The sequence below is a fragment of the Platalea leucorodia genome, assembly GCF_965183815.1.
Source record: "Platalea leucorodia genome assembly, chromosome: 3".
NCBI lineage: Eukaryota > Metazoa > Chordata > Aves > Pelecaniformes > Threskiornithidae > Platalea > Platalea leucorodia.
The window spans coordinates 12,099,553-12,119,757 of NC_138825.1; the positions used below are offsets into that span (position 1 = coordinate 12,099,553).

General features: G+C 40.2%; 1 protein-coding gene across 9 annotated transcripts in view; it reads right to left on the bottom strand.

The window, feature by feature from the left end:
• The window catches only part of COMMD1 (copper metabolism domain containing 1), an 88,281-nt gene that overhangs the window by 46,758 nt on the left and 21,318 nt on the right, over positions 1-20,205 (bottom strand). For 6 of the 9 annotated variants that reach the window (XM_082306339.1, XM_082306340.1, XM_082306343.1 and 3 more), the window contains exon 2: positions 14,309-14,590. In XM_082306339.1, the coding sequence (XP_082162465.1) occupies positions 14,309-14,590 (282 nt within the window). Of the gene's footprint in view, positions 1-889; positions 1,012-2,345; positions 2,479-10,647; positions 11,032-14,308; positions 14,591-20,205 lie in introns of those variants that run through there. The other 3 variants (XR_014227610.1, XR_014227609.1, XM_082306338.1) reach the window with 3 other exon arrangements.

Here is a 20,205-nt window from a genome sequence, read left to right on the forward strand (position 1 = left end):
CTTCTGTTTTTCCTCCCTGGAAAACAAAGACTGAGACATTTGCCTCATCTGCCCTGAGCTGAACTATGCAACAAGGTTTTATCTATACTATTCATCTGAGAAGAGTGGTTGTTAAGCCTTCATTAACCTCTATGTGGTTCAGACAAAGGGTGGGATCTATCTCACCAAACTTCAGGCCCCTAGAGCTAATCTAATGCTTCCTTTCCTTTGGGAGACCATGGAAACAGATGCTTTGAGGGAATGATCCAATGCAGACACCTGAACTGAATCAGATTTACCGTTCCCTCAAACAGCCTGGGTTTCTCCACGTGCTCCCGGTGAGCTCCGAGTGACTGGCTGGATGCAGAAATGGCTCATTGCTCAACTCTAACAGTGGTGACCTAAACACTACAGGACAGCAACGGTAGTGAAAAAAAAAGCACGTTTTACTATACACAGAAGTTGACTGGATTCAGTTAGTATCTTTTCTCTTCTAGTGGAAAAGGTCAGTAAGAAGAGAAACAATACGGGAAGATGCTGTTGCCAATGCCTGCACCTTCAGTGAGAGAGAGCATGTGGATCAACAGCTCTTTTTCATGCCCTCACAGCAGTAGGTATCACAAAAGCCAATTCTGTCAAGTGTTGTGTTTGTTCTCATCATATAATCAAGATATTTGTAGGTAGGAACAGGTTCCAGTCTAATTAATTTTTATCAGACTTGAGCTTTTTCCCAGACAGTCGCACTTTATAGTCGTCTCTGAGCATCACAGTGATATTTACCGGGAAACGCAAGCGCTCCATTTCCATAAAAGCAGGCAGTTTAAAATTAGCTGCAGATAACTCAAAATGACTGCTTAGAGCAGAAATGTAATTTTCTGAAAGGAGTTATTGGTTCTGAACATGATGCGCTGCACTCATGATCTCTCATGCCTCATTACTTCAGACCAAATAAGTCAGGCCAGCGTAACCGGATATTCTAGAGACTCTCCTCAATGCCGAGTTCTTTTGAGATGCTGCCTTCCAGGCTTAAGTCTTAAAAAAAAAAAACAAGAGCCATTACCAGACGAATTTTCTCAAGTCCTGTGGCATATTTACAGGTTAATGGGAATGAAATTTCTTTAATATTTTCTAAAGCACAGCAAGCACAGCTCCACTTTTGAGAGCAATTCGACAGAAATGGAACCAATTGACTTAAAAGTTTATTGCCTGTAAACATTCAAATATCACTTCAGAGGTTTGAAGAAATAGATATTATAGCAGCTTTGCATGTCCAACCAAGGTTCAGAAGCTGTCAGAGAATTTATTCTAATTCCAGTAGTAATTTGCAAGTATCTCATTTGATTAGACCACTGCAAACTAAATATAGGGCGAGCATGTCCCTGATTTGCATTGGTGGAGCTTAGCCATATTTGAACACAAGGAAACTTTGTTCTTTCCATCTTGTATCTGCCTATCTAACTCCACCTAATATAGTTTGGGAACTCAAATTACAATGCCATAATCTTCACGAGGTCTCCATTGGTGCAATTTATTACAATTAAATCATTAGGAATGTGATGATGCACACAAGGAGGACTAAAATTCAGCACAGAGGTCCTTTGGTTGTGCAGGGTCAGGGTAAAAAGCACTAGAAACTTATTTTTGTCACTAAACCAAGAGGCTTTATACCCTTCTTGTGACTTTAGAGAAAAAATCCTGAAAAAGTGGCATCATTTGTATGGTTACTTTAAAAAGTGGGACTATTATTTCAAGCATTTATTAACCAAATTAAGCATATGCAATTTAAATTATGCTTTCCTTGTCTTATTAACATATTAATGAATATACATCAGCAAGTTGAACTAAAAATATATCGAAGATTTGCATGTCTGATTATCTTTGTGGAGTTTTGCAACTGACAACTTGAAAGGAGGACAGAAACACCCCCCCCTTGTGTCAAGGTCTATGCAAAATTACAGCTTAGAGAGGTTCCTTAATCAAAGGGTTGTTTTGTATCTTTTATAAGCTAAAATGAGAATCTCTTTCTAAATGAAGAGGACTTGCTCTTAGAATTATGTTCAAAGTAGTCATTTCCTCAATTTTTAAAGCAGTAAACAGGACAATGATGTCTTAACCAAAAGCACTGCCAGTGATCTCCTCCCAACCATCTCCTTTCAGAGAAAAGCAGGGAAGCTTATGCTTCAACACACCGCCTCAGTAAGTATTTTCAAAACAAGCAAAAAGAAAAAAAAATGGAACAGAGGCATGCAAGGAAAGAGGGAAAGCTATTTTGACGATTAAATTGTTGACAGCAATCAACTTCTTGTAACAATTTAATTGAAAAAAACCAAACAAACAAACAAACAAAAAACCAAAACCCAACAAACCAGTTCATTTGTTAAGCTGTGACTAAGTCAGGACTCGCTTGCTGTTCAGCTCTACTCCTTGCTGTTCCCATACTTCTAGCATCACTCCAGGCAATTCACCCAAGTCTGTGGTTCAGCTTGCCATATTTCCCACCTAACAGTGGAGAAAATAATCGGACAGGTAATAAGACAAGTATTTCAATCATATTTCTCATTAAGGACCGTCATGAATGCGCGTAGCTGAGAAATTTTCTAGAAACAAAAAATACGAATGCTGCTAAAATACCAAGATTCCTCTGTTCTTGCAATCTTAGCAGGTTCCCACCTCCAAATACCATTTTAGATCATTTCCAAATCAGATACCTTTTCCACACTTCTCCAGATTAAGTCTACAATACCAAACTCGTCCAACAGCCATGCCTCTCAATTTCTATTCCACCTCCATTCTTTGAGGAAACACTGGCACTTTGGAGATGTTATCCTTAGCACTTAAGGAAAGCTACTTTACTTCTCGTGTTCAAGAGACCACTAAGTAGGATTTAAAATGGGTGATCCTTTGAACATCTATGTTTAAAAGAGCATTTTTAATGGCAAGGCAGAGTTCTTGATTTCTTTTGCTCAATTTTGCCCTCAACCTGTTCCTTCAACAAATTGATCCAAACTAAAAATAGTTTGGGAAAAAATAATAAAGGGTGGGGAGGGACTAAAAAGAATTTAAATTTGGACTCACTCAGCCAATTTTGACTTTCAGCTCTGTAAATGCGTAACTACCAGGGTAGCGCAATGGTGAGAACAAGTAGCAAAGGTCAGGAACTCTTTAAGTCCACCTCGCTGCAAGAAAAAGACCTGTAACCCAGAACTACCATCTAAGACCCAGACATGATTTTCCATAGCAGTTCTATTTACTGCCTTCCTTTTGGTCTGTGTTTTTAACAAGATGAAGCAAAGGCCAGGGTACTAAGGTGCACCTGTAAGACAAATCCATTTAATATGGAGGTAAGTGAACCTGCAAATGCAGATGCAATGTTTGAGCTTCTTCAGTGCAAACTCCCGCCAGTCATCTCCTGAAAACCTGACCTATACAACATGGAAGTTGATATTTGCAAAAAGAGCCGTGTTTCCTACAGTCTTAATTCACTCCCTTGGGAAAGGGCATGAGCATCTCTCAAAATTTTTTTGCTGGCATCTAGAAGTCCCTAGGTACCATTTCTAGTAGTATAAACCAATAGCAGCAAGAACACCTGCAGCAGGAACGAGGGTTTGCTTTTATGCAGACACAGCACTAGTATTCCAAACATTTCACATGTTGATTAACTACATTTCCATACAAGGAGCTGATAATACCTCAGCATTAACGCTCAGTTACCAACTGCCAAGGACAGTTTTGTACACCAACAAATTCCAGCAGCTACCAGAGAAATCCCTCTGTTACAGATTTTTGTAAAGGGAATGATAAGAAGAAAAGGAAGGGAAAAAACTTATGTTTATCTTTTTTCCCATTTTTAACTAGGACGAGACATACGAGTAGAAGCACTAAAAGGACAGAAAGCCACAGCTTGGTAGAAATTAGAAGAGCAATATCTCCTTGATAAAAAGATTATACTGCGATCTGCCTACAAATTGCATTCTCCTATTGCCCATGCCGTCTGCTGCCTAATGTATTAATAGAACTGCTCACCACGTGGGAATTCAATTCGTGAAGAAAGGTGAAAAAATAAAGCTGCTGGCAGATAACATACAAGCTGCTCACAAGAAATGACGCAGGTTCACTCTCCCCTCAAAAAACTTAAGACATGCAGAGAAACACGGCAAGTTTAATTATACAGTTTGCAGTGACTTTGCTTTGCTATCATGTACTGTTGGGTGGGGGGTTTTTGTTGGATCAATTCTTGCACAGCCAAAGCTAGAGTCCAGCTTTTATGAAGAGTATGTGTGTGTATATATATATATATTTAACACAGAATAAAGAGAATCCAAAGGATTAAGCAGCAAAGAAGGGTGTGAGTTACACGCATTTCTCCCCAATTACATGCCAGCTTTCCAATTTTGTATCTTCTGATACCTCCTCCTGCAGCAGCTCTTCCTAATTGAAATAAATTAAGTACGAACCTGTTCTTATTTACACCCCTGAACACTACTATTTGGGGATTTCAAGAAACACCATTACAAACCTGGAAGGATCTCCAAAGCGCTCTTCAGCGGCAACGTGGCATATTGTTAAGAGTGGGAAGACTGGCCAACTGGCAAAACAACAATTTTAAATATTCTTGGCCAGGCTAGGCCTGTAAAAACAAGATGCTTTGTCAGCCAATGCAGTGGGCACTTATGTTCATAGCAACTCCTTTTTTTCCCTGAGTTTTCTAAGAACAAATTACTTGCTAATGTTGACATCCAAGTCCTCTGAAGAATGCAGATGGCCAGCAATACTGGAGCTAAGATGCAAAGAGGACAGTGTTTTTGATTTGCTGTATACAGACTCCCCAGCAAAGAAATTCCACTTCTAAAAAACCTTTTATGAGAATCAAGCAAAACTTTTTACTTTTGTTAAAAAGCAGCTAGTGGAGATTACGATTTTTGGTTCTTCAACCATGTTCCCCTTCCTTGAAAGCCTCGTGGGGTAAATATATTTCATAAAATATTCTGAGATTTATCCCAAGATAAATTATTTCACAAAACAGAACACGTTCACTTTCACACCCAAACTACATGCTGCTGGTTTTACAAAAGGTGGGCAGTGTCAAAAGAAATCACTAACTCTTCTATATTTACACCAGGAGGCCTTATGCCAGCAAATGCTCTCTCTGGGTCCTCAACAACTGGCAACACTGCAGCCAACAGACCCAATCTTTGCATTGCAAAGTTCCTTTTAATAAGCCAGGAATCGATGACTTGGCCAAGCATGGTCCCCTCTGCCTCCTGCCCCAGGCTTAGTACAGGTACAATAGAGAAATGGCAACATTTTTTAATCTACCTTTTCCATTTCAGTTTTACCTCACCTGCAGATCTCCAAAGACCTTCCACTTCATACATTAAAGCTCCAACTTTCCATGCCTTACACAATGTTTCGCCTCAATTAAAGCCTGGTTTTACTGCAATAAGGTTGAATCTCTCGCTGGTTGGTAGAGGTCGGAAATGCAGAGCTGCTCCTCTACCCTCCAGCAGTGACCCAGGCCAGGCTGTGAGCTCTGAAGAAGGCAAAAGCTCTGACTAGGCTTGTTTAAGAGCAAGGTCATGCACTCAAATGGTGTGGGTCTTCACGTGGCATTTTGTGCAAATGCAGTGCTTTAACTTGCGTATTTGCAGTCAGTTTCTATACAACTCCATGGCCATTGTGGTGGGGGACTGCACAGACAGTGGAGTCATCTGTGATTATTTACATGACAGCAGTAGTGCAAGTGTCACATTGAAACTGCTCTGCCAACTGCTCAAACCGAGCAATTCCTTTGGTGACGGAGGGTATGCAATTTAGGGTCTCCGAATTACCCAGTTAATGCAAAGTGATGAGGAAGCACAAGAAACTCATAACCGTCCTCTAAGCTCGTTAGTGACACAGGAACTTTGTTATTAGAGAACAGACCCAGAGCTGTGGAAGTTTTGAAACTCATCAGCCATCTTTGCATCCAGCCTCTGCAATGTGTTCTCTTTGAATGCCATCAGCTTTTTTCGGCCCTCTCCTCCAACATTCAGTGTCACAGTTCCCAAACAGCTCTCCCTCTTCTGAAACCGAACTCCCGATTTCCTGACCCAGAAGTTGTTGCATTCAGACTGAACTAAAGCACAAAGTACAAAAGCAACAGAAACACACTCTTAGCTCAATCTTGCATGTGAGGTTCGGTGAATAGAGAAGGAACTGAAATGCACACGGTGGCTGGATTAAACAAGGAGCATGAAACTATCCGTTTCACCTGAAAGTCTGCAGGCTAAATGCTCAGGTCTGGTGTGGTGGAGACCCTGCCCGTATGTCTGACCGCAGTCTTTATCCAGCTTGAGTCTTGAGGATCTCAAAACGTACACTGCCACAAACTCTAAGGGTAACCTACCCCAGCACTGCAGGAATAGCAAAGAAAAGGTTGAAAAGTTTATAGAAATGCTTTACCTGGACTTCTGTTAAGGCCTTTGACACAGTCCCCCACAACATCCTTCTCTCTGAATTGGAGAGATATGGGTTTGATGGGCGGACTGTTTGGTGCATAGCTAACTGGCTGGCTGGTCACATCCAGAGGGCTGTGGTCAATGGCTCAATGTCCAGATGGAGATCGGTGACAAGTGGTGTCCCTCAGGGGCCCGTACTGGGACCAGTGCTCTTTAATGTCTTCATCAATGACATAGCGGGATCGAGTGCACTCTCAGCAAGTTTGCAGATGACACCAAGCTGAGCAGGGTGGCTGACATGCCTGAGGGATGGGATGCCATCCAGAAGGACCTGGACAAGCTCGAGAAATGGGACCATGTGAACCTCATGAGGCTCAACAAGGCCAAGTGCAGGATCCTGCACCTGGGTCGGGGCAACCCCCGGTATCACTACAGGCTGGGGGATGAAGGGGTTGAGAGCAGCCCTGCTGAGAAGGACTTGGGAGTACCGAGAGATGAAAAGGTGCATGTGAGCCAACAATGTGCTCTCGCAGCCCAGAAGGCCAACTGTATCCTGGGCTGCATCAAAAGAAGCGTGGCCAGCAGGTTGAGGGAGGTGATTCTGCCCCTCCACTCTCCCCTGGTGAGACCCCACCTGGAGCCCTGCGTCCAGCTCTGGAGCCCTCAGCACAGGAAGGACATGGACCTGTTGGAGCAGGTCCAGAGGAGGGCCACAAAAATGATGAGAGGGCTGGAACACCTCTGCTATGAGGAAAGGCTGAGAGAGCTGGGGTTGTTCAGCCTGGAGAAGAGAAGGCTGCGGGGAGACCTTATTGCAGCCTTTCAGTACTTAACGAGGACTTATAAGAAAGATGGGGACAGACTTTTTAGCAGGGCCTGTTGCGATAGGATAAGGGGTAACAGTTTTAAACTAAAAGAGGGTAGATTTAGACTAGACATAAGGAAGAAATTTTTTACAATGAGGGTGGTGAAACACTGGAACGGGTTGCCCAGAGAGGTGGTAGATGCCCCATCCTTGGAAACATTCAAGGCCAGGCTGGATGGGGCTCTGAGCAACCTGATCTAGGTTTGCCTAGATCAGGTTGCCAATTGCAGGGGGGATGGACTAGATGACCTTTAAAGGTCCCTTCCATCCCAAAGCATTCTATGATTCTATGCTTTCAGTAGGGGAGCCAGGATGAGGATCGAGGGCTGTTAGCTAACAGTAGGTTCCAAAAGTGTACCAACCACTTGTGGGGGCAATGAAGCTGGTAGAAGACCAGGGCGAGGACTTCCAGAAAAGCAACGAGCAGAGATAACATAGGGAGGATAAGAAGAAGGAGGAGGAAGAACAGGTCCTTCTAACTCATAAATGTGTAGCATCAATTCCAGAAAAAGGTAAGTGATGAAATGCATTTGCTGGAGACAATTTCCAACAGACAGGTCTGTTGAACCCAGCTGCCCCTATCCCAGCCTCATCGTAGTCTGTATCCCAAGGTTGCAAGAGATGGCTCTGCAGGGTGTTTCATCAAAGCTATGCAACATTTTATTGCTGCATGAGAATGCCAGATACATAACAGATGGTAAGTTCCCTTTCATAATGTCCAAGACCTCAATATATTTTCTGAGAAGGTAAAAAATTTCAAGCGTCCAGGACTGAATCTGAATTTAGGCAGATGAAACGCAGTAAATATGCATCGTTACGATAACATCGATCTTCATACACCTCACCTTCGATTAATCCAGAATTCTCCCCTTAATACCCTGAGCTCAGCTACAATCAAAAATATATGTCTCACTTAAACTATTCTATTTAACTACTTCAACAAATCCAGTTCCAGAGTAAAAACAGTTGACAATGAATATATGTGTGTGCATGCACCTGCACACCTGTATGTGTATATACACAGCACAAATCAACAAGGATGGAAACTGTTAGTACCACTAATTGTAGAATATCCTTGCTTCGTATAGGATGAACAGATGAGGTACTCATAAAAAAAAACATTGTCAAATATATACAGTGGAGAAGTGACAATTCAAGTTGGACAGTTATTTAATATCTCAATTTAATGCTCTTATCTCCGTAACATATTACACTTAAAAAATACCAACAGCCACAAATAACAAAACTCTCTTCTTGTTCCCCAAATTTCACTTTGCTTTCAGGAGAAGGTGACAAAAATTGAACTGTCGAAGCAAAGGACTACAGAGAGTGCCATGCAGAGGATTAAGGAAATAACTGAGTTAAGTCAGTCAACTGTGTTCCACTTTCCTCTGTGCGGAGTGACCCCTTGCCCTCTCTGGTTTTTATTTGCTTTTCACTGTACTGCCTTATGTAACTGTTCCCTCCAGCTCATAAATTTCCAAGGTGAATAAAAGCTCAAGTGATTACATTCAGCTTGGCCACAAAGGTGATTTTTTTCCACTAACTTCTACTTACTGGGTTTTATATTTTTAATCACATAGAAGTATTAAGCCCATTGCAGTTCACTTGATCGATTTGGCTTCTAAATGCCCACGCTTTCCCATTTTTGACCGGAACAATAGTTCCGATAATGTTAATAACTACAAAGATTAAAATGGGTTAAGGCTGGAAAGGAAACATTGTTTGGTGGTTGTTTTTCCTTCCCCTTCGCAGGCCAGGCTGTCCTTATTTGGGTTCGGGTACCTAGAACCGCTTTTCATCTCCCAAAGCATCACTTTGTTCATACCGATATCCTACAAATGGCAGTCTGTCTTTTTGGAATAGATCCTACATAAAAAAGACTGGAAGTCCATTATCTGAAGTTATTTTCAGTGATAGCTCTGAAGCAGCCTGACATGGAGTCACACGGAGACAAAAGCAAGCGCAGTCATAATCCTTCCTCCCTATAGCATGAGTTTACTCATGACGTTTTCTTGATCTGACCTTTCTTCAGCAGTGAAAGCTATTGCTGGAGATAACCGCAGCCTAGGGAAACCAAGAGACCTGTGCTTACAAAAATGTGCAAAATACCCACAGATCCTCAGTGGCATTCAGTCTGTAATCCTAGCAAGGTAATGAGATTTATAGAAGATAAATCCTAAGATTTTTTTATTACACTGTGAAAGCATGTTCAATTTTAATATTTGTCAACGTGTGAATTCAGCTTATCGTTTGTTTATAGCATGGTTGACAAAAATGTCAATATAAATTTGTGTAGAATATACATAATTGACAAGTCAGAAGCAATTTTGATTTCCCAAAAGTTTACTTTGAGACCTACTTCACTCCTACCCAGAACATTAAAAGAATTAAATCTTCATAGTCATACAAATTAAAAGTTGATGAAATTTCAAGCTCCAGACCTTCAAAATCCTGGTAGCATTTTACCTCTTACATACAGCACATGACAATTGTCTATGTTCATTATGAATTCTTTCTGCACCTGAATTATCTGAATTATTATTATTTTCTCTGAATTACCAGGGTCTGGACCCAGCCGCTAGCAGAGAGCAGATGTGATATACCTAAGGTAAACTGTGAGCTGACAATTCTTACTTTTTCAGTATCAGGTAAATTCTTGCACTGGCAAAGGACTGCTTCATCTAGTAAGCCCTTTCATCATAAAGTATTTATCTCACTGGTGAGAGTTTAAAATGGCAATCAAAATATAGTCAGAACTAGGAAGTCTAATATGACTTTTCAATTTATCAAAACACTGTTACTAATGCTTGCCTGTTCTTTAAAGAAAGATGTTTGTTTTATATGAAAATATACATCCCTCGTGATTTCAGACTTCAGAAAAATGATATGCAATGAGAGGCTGCTCTTTGCCCTTAAATTTGAAAGAAATTATCCTAATTTCATAACTTATACTGTGGCTTTTACTATCTGCTATATAGTAGTATTTACGCACCGTATACCATTAACTCAGTTTTATGATACCTCTGTCAAGCAGATGTTTTAAAAAAGGAAAGAGAAGAGATATACAATGTTTTGGGAAAAAACGCTCTAATCCATAATCCTGATGCAATTTCCTCAGGTCTTTCTGGGAAGAATCCTGCAGTGGAACCCCAAACTTCATGTTAAATTAGGGCAGAAAATACTCTTTGCTCACAAAACATGCTTAACATCCCACAAAACTTCAGTAAAAGTGCTATGACATGGATTACCAGTATCTTAAAAAATGAAAAGAAATGCATGTGAAAATACCCACTCTGTTCAAGCACAAAAGCCCAGAGCAAATACTTGGGCTAATCTATAACATTTGATCACTCTCAGATATTAAACTGCAAAATATATAATGCAGCAAGAAAGTAAAACTTATTGGCAAATCAGCCCAGAATACTAGTGGGAATAACACAGCCCCAAGGGAGAGGCACATCTCATAAGGAAAATAACATGGCAAAGTCCATAAAACAAATTTAAATATAGCTTAATGCCAAGCCACAGTGCAAACCCAATGCATTTATTTCCTATTAATAACAAGGTCAGATATAAATCTGTGACTGAAATCTGTAGGTAACCTAACATTACATGGCAGCGTCGTTCACCATATGGAGCAGCGTTGATGCAGCGAGGCAGGAAGGGCACGAGAAGGGCGACTCTCCAGCTCACGCTGCTGTCCCTCCCGGCGGATTCGTGTCCGGTTGACATTTCACGCCAAAAGAGCTTTACAGCAATGCCCAGAGAGGAAGAACAAGATTAAAAAGGACATAAAGAAGGGGGCAGGGCGCTATAGATGTTTTAAGAGAAAGTCAGCAAGGTATAGAGATACAGGAAGATAAAACCATTGTGCAAAAGAAAAGATGGGCTGTTCAGAAGGAAAGAATGGACTGGCAGTGATGAGTACCGAATATCGCAAACAGATGAAGGCAAACGCAGGCTAAAGTGCAACTGCTTTAGGAATTTTATTTTTAGTCATATTGTTAAAGAAAAAGGGCTTTCAAAGCAGAGTACTTCATGGCTAGCATGTTCATCTGCCTTTATAAAGACGACATCACCAGCATAAAGGAAACTTTAAATGTCTCTGTAAAATCTTTACTGAAGAAGAGTTCAAACTGCAAGTTACAGATCCTGAACCAAACTTCCCAAAGTTTGGAGCACCAGTATTACCAAATGTTTATCATTAGAAGTGTTTTTAAGAGCATTTAGAGGAAAGGGTTCATTTTTTTTCTATTATCAGTAATGCCAAGGATAGTAAGAATTGATTCATGCAAGTTGTAATGGATCCTCAAACCCAGAATCATCTCTCTTCTATGAGAAAACATTCATGAAATTTGACATAATTCATGTAAACTTGGTCTACTGACATTTATGAACCAGTCACATCAAACTCCCTATTTCTAGCCATATTAGCTCTTAAACACATAGTCTTTCCGTCATGAAACAACTGACTGATTAAAATTCAGAGATGGCAAGCAGAAAGCAGAAGGAGCAGACACTTCACCAAACTGCCTGGCCTTCTGCTGGGCAGAGATCTAAATCCAGTTCAGAGACATTGAGAAGAATCAGAGTGACTTTAAATTCTTGAAAGGTACATTTTCTACAGGGTATTTCTTTGCTTCTGTTAAAACATATGAAATATTAATGACAATTCATTACACATCAATGCATCTGTATACTCCCCTGTTATCAAGTGTCCAAATGAAAACAGTCTGTTCTGAATAATTTACTCCTGAATCATCAGCCAGCTTTCTTCTACAAATCCAGCAGATCTTCACTATTTGCCAAATCACTTCTATGACTGACAACCTTTTAGAAAATATGTTCTCTCTGTTCAGTTTCAGAACGGTACTAGCGTATGTGTATTTGATGTGCTACAAAACTTGATATTTAGAACAGATATAAATGTGCTAACAATAAAGTAAAAATACATATAAAGGCTATAAAACGTGATGGTTTTAAGTTGTGGGCTGAATCCAGCATGCAAGAACAACTCATTCAACCTCCAATAGTAAAGCCTCTGAGATCACCTTTCCAGGAGGTCTCAAACACATGTGGGAAGAGGCTGAGGGCTGGATGAACTGTTCTGGCAACCCACTTGCTGCTGTTTTGGTCCCAGGGTTCCCCCAACTCCCCTGCCTCAGCACATGACATGAGCATGCTGTGGACTGCCTCAGCCAAAAGCTTTGCAGCAGAAAATCTATTTAAACCAAAGCTAAAGACTATGTGAAACCGCAGCGCCTTAAAATAAATGCCAATTTTGACTCAAGTGGTGACAATCTTAATTACTCCATGATTAGTTCTGTAAGCACCAGTCTAATACCCTTATTCGCACCGATAGCCAGACTCGCCAACAGGTCACTACTGCACTGTCCTCAGCAAAGGAGACAAAAGTATGTCAGTTCAAAAAACCACATTCACACAACCACTTCTCTTTGAAATACGAAGCTGCATTGCTAAAATAATTCATTCTGCTTTTGTTGTGGGGCTCTTTGGTAAGAGAAATTACAGTGTCTCAGAAATGTCTATTCTTCGTTCACGTTCACATCCCCTTTCTCTTGCTGCACAGGGAGGAAGAAATATAAATGTACTTGCTGATTGACGTTACCATAATAATCCATTATCAGGGAAAAAACAATTTCAAAACAAGAGTCACTAACTACACAATTCCCTTATGAAATACAACAGTGATTCTGACTTAAGGATTTTTTTTTTTTAATGAACATGGGTATTTTTCCCATTTGCTCACTAATGTACTCACTGTAACTTTTTTTTTTTAAAACTTTTTCCATTTGTTACTAATGGAATATAATTATTTCCAATCTCAAGATCTTGAGCAGAAAACTCCACTTTTTTGAGGCTCAGAAAAAAACTAAAACCACACACCATTACTCTATTGGTCACTGCAGAGATACACGAGTGGAAGGCAGAGGGTCAGCACCTAGGAGGGCTAAGCTTTCAAAGACTGAAAGGAAAAGTGGACTAACAGAATAACTTCCACAATATATACTGTCTCAGTAGCATCCCAGTTTACTTATACTTTCATTCCGGCCTTGGTATAGCCACACAGTTTCAATTAAATCATTCAGCCTGCATAGGTATACTCCAGGTGTGTGTATATACACACATTTTAGGTATACCTAATCCAAGTACTCTTTTGCTATAAGCTACTGAAATATTATGAAATCCTAGGAAACTTGCTAAATGTTAACTATTAACATCAAAACCCCCAGATTAGCTTTACAGTATGATTTACAGTAGCTACTGCTAAGAAATGAGGTTTTAAGATTCGCTAACACATTGCAGAGGGAAAAGATACCAAATTGAAACATATTTCCTCTCAGAAAAAGACAGAAAAATTGAAGATGGGAAGCCGTGCCTTTAGTTGTACATTCATATGAATTATATAAAGATTAAAAAGAAATGCAGTGTTCAGCACTGACAGAGCTATACATCTCTTTCAGGAAGATAAGACCACATTGCATAATGTGACTGGTAATAAAGATGTAACATGAAAATAGGTATTATGTAAAATAAAGAGGAGTCTTTCCCCTCATTTATCCTAAAATGTAAGGGATGCTTGATCATCATAACTTGTGAACTTTATTCTTTTTCAGCTTCTACTTTGCAGATATTACCTAACTTTAGTATTTGATTAGGAAAAAATAAGACTAATCAACTTCACAGTGCATTGAATACATATGTAATTTTAATGTAATTGCTAGCATGGATGATTTTGCGTTTGATTTCTGCATCCTCAGGTTTTCCAAGCTTAATGTAAAGAGAGCTGTCAATACATATATGAAAACATAAAATAAGCAAAAATTGCATTCACCACCCAGAATGTATCTTTGTATCCAAAGACGGCCCACAAGTTCATTAAAGGCCCGGTGATGAAAAATACACTGACTTGATTTGGATGCAGTGAATTCAGCAATAGGTAAAATGTCTCAGCATCTACACAGCTAAATCAGTTTTATATATTTTGCAAAAGAAAGCTTACCTGCCCATTTTTCCCCAGTTCCATTTCAACTATTGCAACAGGTGTGTTTATCTGATCGATGTGTCTTGACTGGGACTTCAGGTCCACTCGCCAGTTCATGTTTTTCAACACATTATCCCAACGGCTTTGATTGATCAGGCTCTCGTGGATCTTTATTCGGTGGTTCTTCCAAAATTTTGCAATGACTGCAGCTTGATCGGATGTGATGCCACCTTGTTTTTTGGTTTGAGCAGTGAGAAAAGCCTCCAACTGATTCAAATCCATGTCCGCTGAAGCAATTGACTGAAGGGAAAAGAAGAGGAGAAAAAGGGAAAAGCTTGCTTAAAAATACTCTTTAACAGTCTAAGCTGAACAGTCTACCAAAAGGCCGCATCTTTGGGGTTTTACAAATACCGGATTTTAAAGGGATAGTGCAAACAAAGCTGGGTTATGGAAATAACCTGACAACTTTCATTAAAACTCAATTTGCAAGTGCCTGTCACTTATCCCAGATTCCTGCCCCCAGACAGCTGGAGGGTAATGCATCGGTAACAGCAATGAGGAAACTGGGAACACCTTTCGAAATGCAGTACTGGTACAGGATAACAAGGAGGCTTCTCACTCCCTGCCTGGACCCAGTATGCCCTATGGATACCCAACTGGTTGCTGCTGGGGACAGTCTGCTGGGAGCTGGGTCAGGGGTCTAGTATGATACCGCTGTTCTGATGGTCAGAAATCTGGGGCATACATGGCATGCCCCTGGCCAAGGCTGAAACAAGTGAGGAGACATCTCAGCTCGTTGCAACATCCACAGCTTCATTGGCCATCTCCACACCACAGACAGGGAAGCAAAACTGCTAAATGCTGCACCAGTCAAGCAGGGTCTGCAGCACTGGCCACAGTGGTGTGCTGGCTGCAGCAGCAAGAGCACGAGTCTTCCAAGGGAGAGTCTATGTGCATGAAGCAATCCTTAAAAATGCAACTCCACCTTCTTCTGAAGTGTCAGTGGACTCTGTTAGGCTAAATACTGTATTTGTGTTTTGCAAGGGAGCGTAAGGGGTCATTTATTCCTCCTCCCTGCGCAGCAACAGAAATTATTCTTCCCAAACCCCTTTTTTAATAGATATCCAGTTTTCCCACCTATTTTTCCAAAGCTGGTAATCCTACAGCCTCAAATTTGCATTGCCTAACTGGCAATGGTTGCTAAATACAGCTGTGAAGGGAGGGGAGGACAGGAGGTGGAGAAGGGAAACTGTGGCTGTTTCCCCATCATAGTTTCAAGCAGATGCTTTTGCTTCATTCCCACCCAAAACGGATGCAGCTTACCCTAAATGAACATGCCACCTCCAAGCATGCACCAATGTGGAGCACAGCAAGGTGAAGTGTGGCCAACACTGCCATCCTTGGGATTTGCCTTGATTTAATTTTCTTTGACACAGTATTCCTACTGCTGTATTCCATGCATTCAGGGAAATGACAACCTCACTGTCAAAGCCTACTGTTAGCCAAGGGGGTGACACCGTGTGGCTTTTCGCCGGACACACACTCTGTTCTTAACACTGCCTGTCTGCAAAGCAGGGCGTCACTTATCTAAAAACCAGCAGTTAGCACTCTGTGAGCTTGCCGAGGACACAAGACCTGCTGCTTCTCCCCATTTCATCAGTGATGAACCAAAAACTGTCAGTGGGGTGAACTACCGGCAGGCTTTGTCACCTTCTTCTAGACCAGGCAGATGTCAAAGTATGCGATCTTAGTCACACCAGGAGTGACCTGAAATAAAATGGTGGGTAAAAAACAAACAAACAAAACCACAAGAACTAGCCCAAAACAAAGAGTTCACATATCAGGCAAGCAACACAGAACAGCAACAGGTTTGCTGCTTTGAAGGGAGTAAAGCCAACACCGCAACTTGCTCAACCTTCAGCAGATACACCACCACATCCTCCTTACCCTGAGTTTTTTTTCCAAGAGAAAAGCAAACCAGAAACACCCCCCCCAAAAAAAAACGAACAAAAAACTTGTGATCTACAATGGTTACGCTGCCTTTTATCATTCAGTGTATAAGATCTTTCTCCCGAAGCTTTTATAGGTTTTTGCTTGGTTGTTTTTTTTTAAGAGGGACACACTGCCTTCCCTCACTCTAGCAATAGATTAGTAGCCATCTGTTACATGAGTGAGAAAAGAAGTGGCAATCCGCACCAGAAGTAACTGGGTATCAGGGTTCCAGCTTAATAGGAGTATCTGCCAATTTATTATAAAATTTGAGATGCCTAGTACACTGCTCTGTCTTTTCTACAAGTCATTCACTGTATCTGTATATATTGTTTGCTTTTATCATGAAGGTATTTAACTTAAGAGGTAATTATCCTGTAATATCTAATTAGGCGGTAACTGAAAAAAGCACGTATTTTCATTTTCAAAAGAAAAGCTATTTAGACTTGCAGTCCTTTCCTACATTCACATCTTACATGAACAGGACTGTCTATTAACAACAGTGTGGAATATTTTCTGTTCTAATATTTTTCACATCACTACATCTGTGTGTGGATCTCTTTGCATGTTGTGTGACACCAACTACTGCTTACGTACACCTTTTGTGTTGGCTTACGTGAATATGTGAAGGGGGGGAGGAATACAGGTGAATCAACAACCCCAGACCCCAGCACCTTATGTAAGCTCTGTCAAGACCAAGATCAAGTTGAGATGCAGACTTTCTTCTCAGTTCAGCTGTGCAGAAAATCGCCTTCTGTTTTATTCCTGTGCAGGAACCAAGAACATAAACTGCATCCTCTGCACTGAATGAAGCAAAGATGTCATGGAAAAACATCTAATCTGCATTAAATATGAACCTAATACAGATTCACTGGATCAAACAACGAGGTAACCCTTTTCTCGGCTTGATTTTACAACCTTCAAATATTTCACATTTGTAATTCTTAGGGGTTTCTTTTAACCTCACCCCCTTCACAACAACAACTTTTGCAAGAGGCAGCAATATTTCTGGCAGGGCCTTGCTAAGCTGATAAAAACACACAAAGTTCCTTATTGTGCTTGACACAATATAAATCTAACTTCTAAGCGTATCCAAAAGAGGAAGCTTATGACCAAGCTTGCTGTTTTAAGCTTAAGGATGACAAAACAGTATTACTAGGGCTTGTACAGGACAGCTAAACTGGCTCTGATTATGACTGACTCTGTATGTTCATGTACTATAAGCACCCTGATATAGTTTGCTACCAAAATACTATCACATAAAACAGAGGAAGGAAACCATGTATCATAATTAGCAATCGTTTCTCTCGCTACTGTACTTTGGTGGAATATTTATCAGATAATGCATGCTTTAAATAATGTACCAGTACAGTCCACTAGAATCTCTCTCAGCTTGGAAACAGTACTACTTAAAAACTCCTTTTTACAAAAAATGAATATACATTTTAACTGGAAGCAAGTACAAGCAATCAATAAGTTATACCTCAGTATAGTTGCATGAAGATATTAATGAAGACTTTTTTTTTTTTTTTAAATTCCTCAACAAAACCCACCAGCTATCAAGGTTTTCAAGTCACAGAAGAACAGCAACTCATTTTAATATCCTTTTTTATCTTAACTTGGAAACATTTCATTGTGGACAGGAAACCTGATATAAGTTACAAAGAATGAGAGAACAATTAAGGTCTTTGCTAATCTTCCATCTCCTTTATTGTACAAACACTTATACAACTCATTTTTTAAACAAGCATAGTTCTACGCCATTGTATGAGTGACCACAGTCAAATTTTGGACTTTTTTTAAGCTTGATGAAATGTTTCAATTTAACTGGGCAAAAAATTGTATTTCCAGTCATATTCTGCACAGCATTACAAACAGTTCCTTCCATTACTTTTAACAATGCTCATTTATTACACAGAATATCAAATTACAGTGAATACACCTTATTGATATTTCTAAGGATTAATTTAAAGTTAAAATATGAGGGGTTCTTCTGTGTTTACAACTAAAGACAGATAAAATATATCTGATTATAGGTCTCCCTCTCATGCTTTTAAACCCTAGGAGCTTTGGGTGAGCATTTACCACCACCAGGACAAAGACCATCTGTTGTCCAGCTCCCACAGCAGTGATGAAGATGGATTCACTGCCAGAATAAATCACACACACACATTTTAGCATCATTACTGGAAACTTCACAGGACTTAAAAGTGTTGAAACCTATTTTATCCACCAGCTCCTACAGCTGAATTACTGTCAGCATTGGTCCAAGAGGGATACATCTTATTAATGCCAAGTACTTAGTCCAGACAGACCTTAAAGTGCAGGATCTACTGCAGTAACTTGAGTCACTGTACTGTCAGTGGCACACGTCATTACATTATATAGACTTTATATTCTGAGCTAAATGTGTGTACATGGAGATTGATCCAGCCTTAGTTGTTTCCCATCTCATCTCTTCAGCAGTCATCAATAACCATAGTTTTGCAATATATTATCACAGCCCCCTTTTTATTTACAGTGTCCCATCTCTACACAGTTCTACAGTGCAACAAGAAGTGCTGTGTTAAAAGTATGACGACAAGGAAAAAAAGTTATGTAGGACCTAATTCCAGTTTTTATTGGTAATCACAAATTATTTACTATTTCAACATAAAAATCTCCAGCTAACAAAAAGCAGAAAAGTTTTCTAAGTATGTATAAAATCATAGCTACAGTATGCCAGTGAGTAATTTAATTTACATTACTAGGACTATTCACTCAAGTGACTAAGTAAAAAAAGCCTATTTTCAAAACTAGAGTCTGTAAGAGAACACCATTTGATATTAAAAATTTCCTCACATTATGTATTTTGAGATTTGTTAAAACATGCTTTTTTTTTTTTCCCCCCTAGGAAGCACAGCTTATGGACAGCATGTCATACAAGCAGGCAAAACCCACCCTCAGCAACTGGCTACACCTTTCTTTCCAGAGGCTGGGCAGATGCTTTTAAACAACAAGAAACAGTTTGGGTCATACTGACTTCTCCTTATGTTCACCTTCAACACATACCCACTATGTCTTCAAATATAATTCAGCCAATAAAAATATGACTTCAAATACTATTTCCTTAATGGAACAATATTTGATAATCTGGAGAGTTTTGTATTGGCTTAATTAGATCCATTAGACATGTGCCTTGGTACACAGAACAGGAAAACAGACTTAAATTCATTATTTCTTCCGAGAAATAAAGGCTGACAAGCATGCAATACTAGTTGAGAAACAACAATTGGTAAAACCCACAGGGAAAAAAGAACACACTTCATTTCCAGAAATAAAACATTACTTGTCAACCATTATGGAAGAGCTCCAAGAGCTGGCCATGCCAGCATGTGTAGGCATTTTCTCCAGCTGACCCTCAAAATTGCAGGCTGCTGCCAGCCTGTAGCACAAAGAAATCACAAGCTCAGAGAAACAAACAATTCAGGGCCATGTACCATACTAATGAACTCGCCTCTTCAGGTTTTTGGGAGGTGGGGGTGAGAGGCTATTCCTGTATCACGACCCTTGTAATTTGGATGTTCTTAGAAATATAACCTTGAAAACCATTTCTCAGACCCTTGGAGCACATGCACGGAGAGGGGGAACCAGCTGCAGACAGGAGGAACACACCAAGGGACCCCGCTCCGCCAAAACATTTTGATCACGCAAAGCTAATTCCTGTTAACGTCAGGATACTATGCATTTCTTTCACTTATCCTTAGAAGAAAACCTTTACTGGATTTGGGGTAAATATGGGGTGTCTGCTGCATGCAGACTTGGGGTGTGTAGCTTCCTCCTTCCTATCTAAAAAGAAAGGCAACCCTGGGAGAGCAGAGGGGGAACAGAAGCAGCTCTCATCATCCTTGAGCATAACAGCACACGCAGGTCATAGTGACACTGAG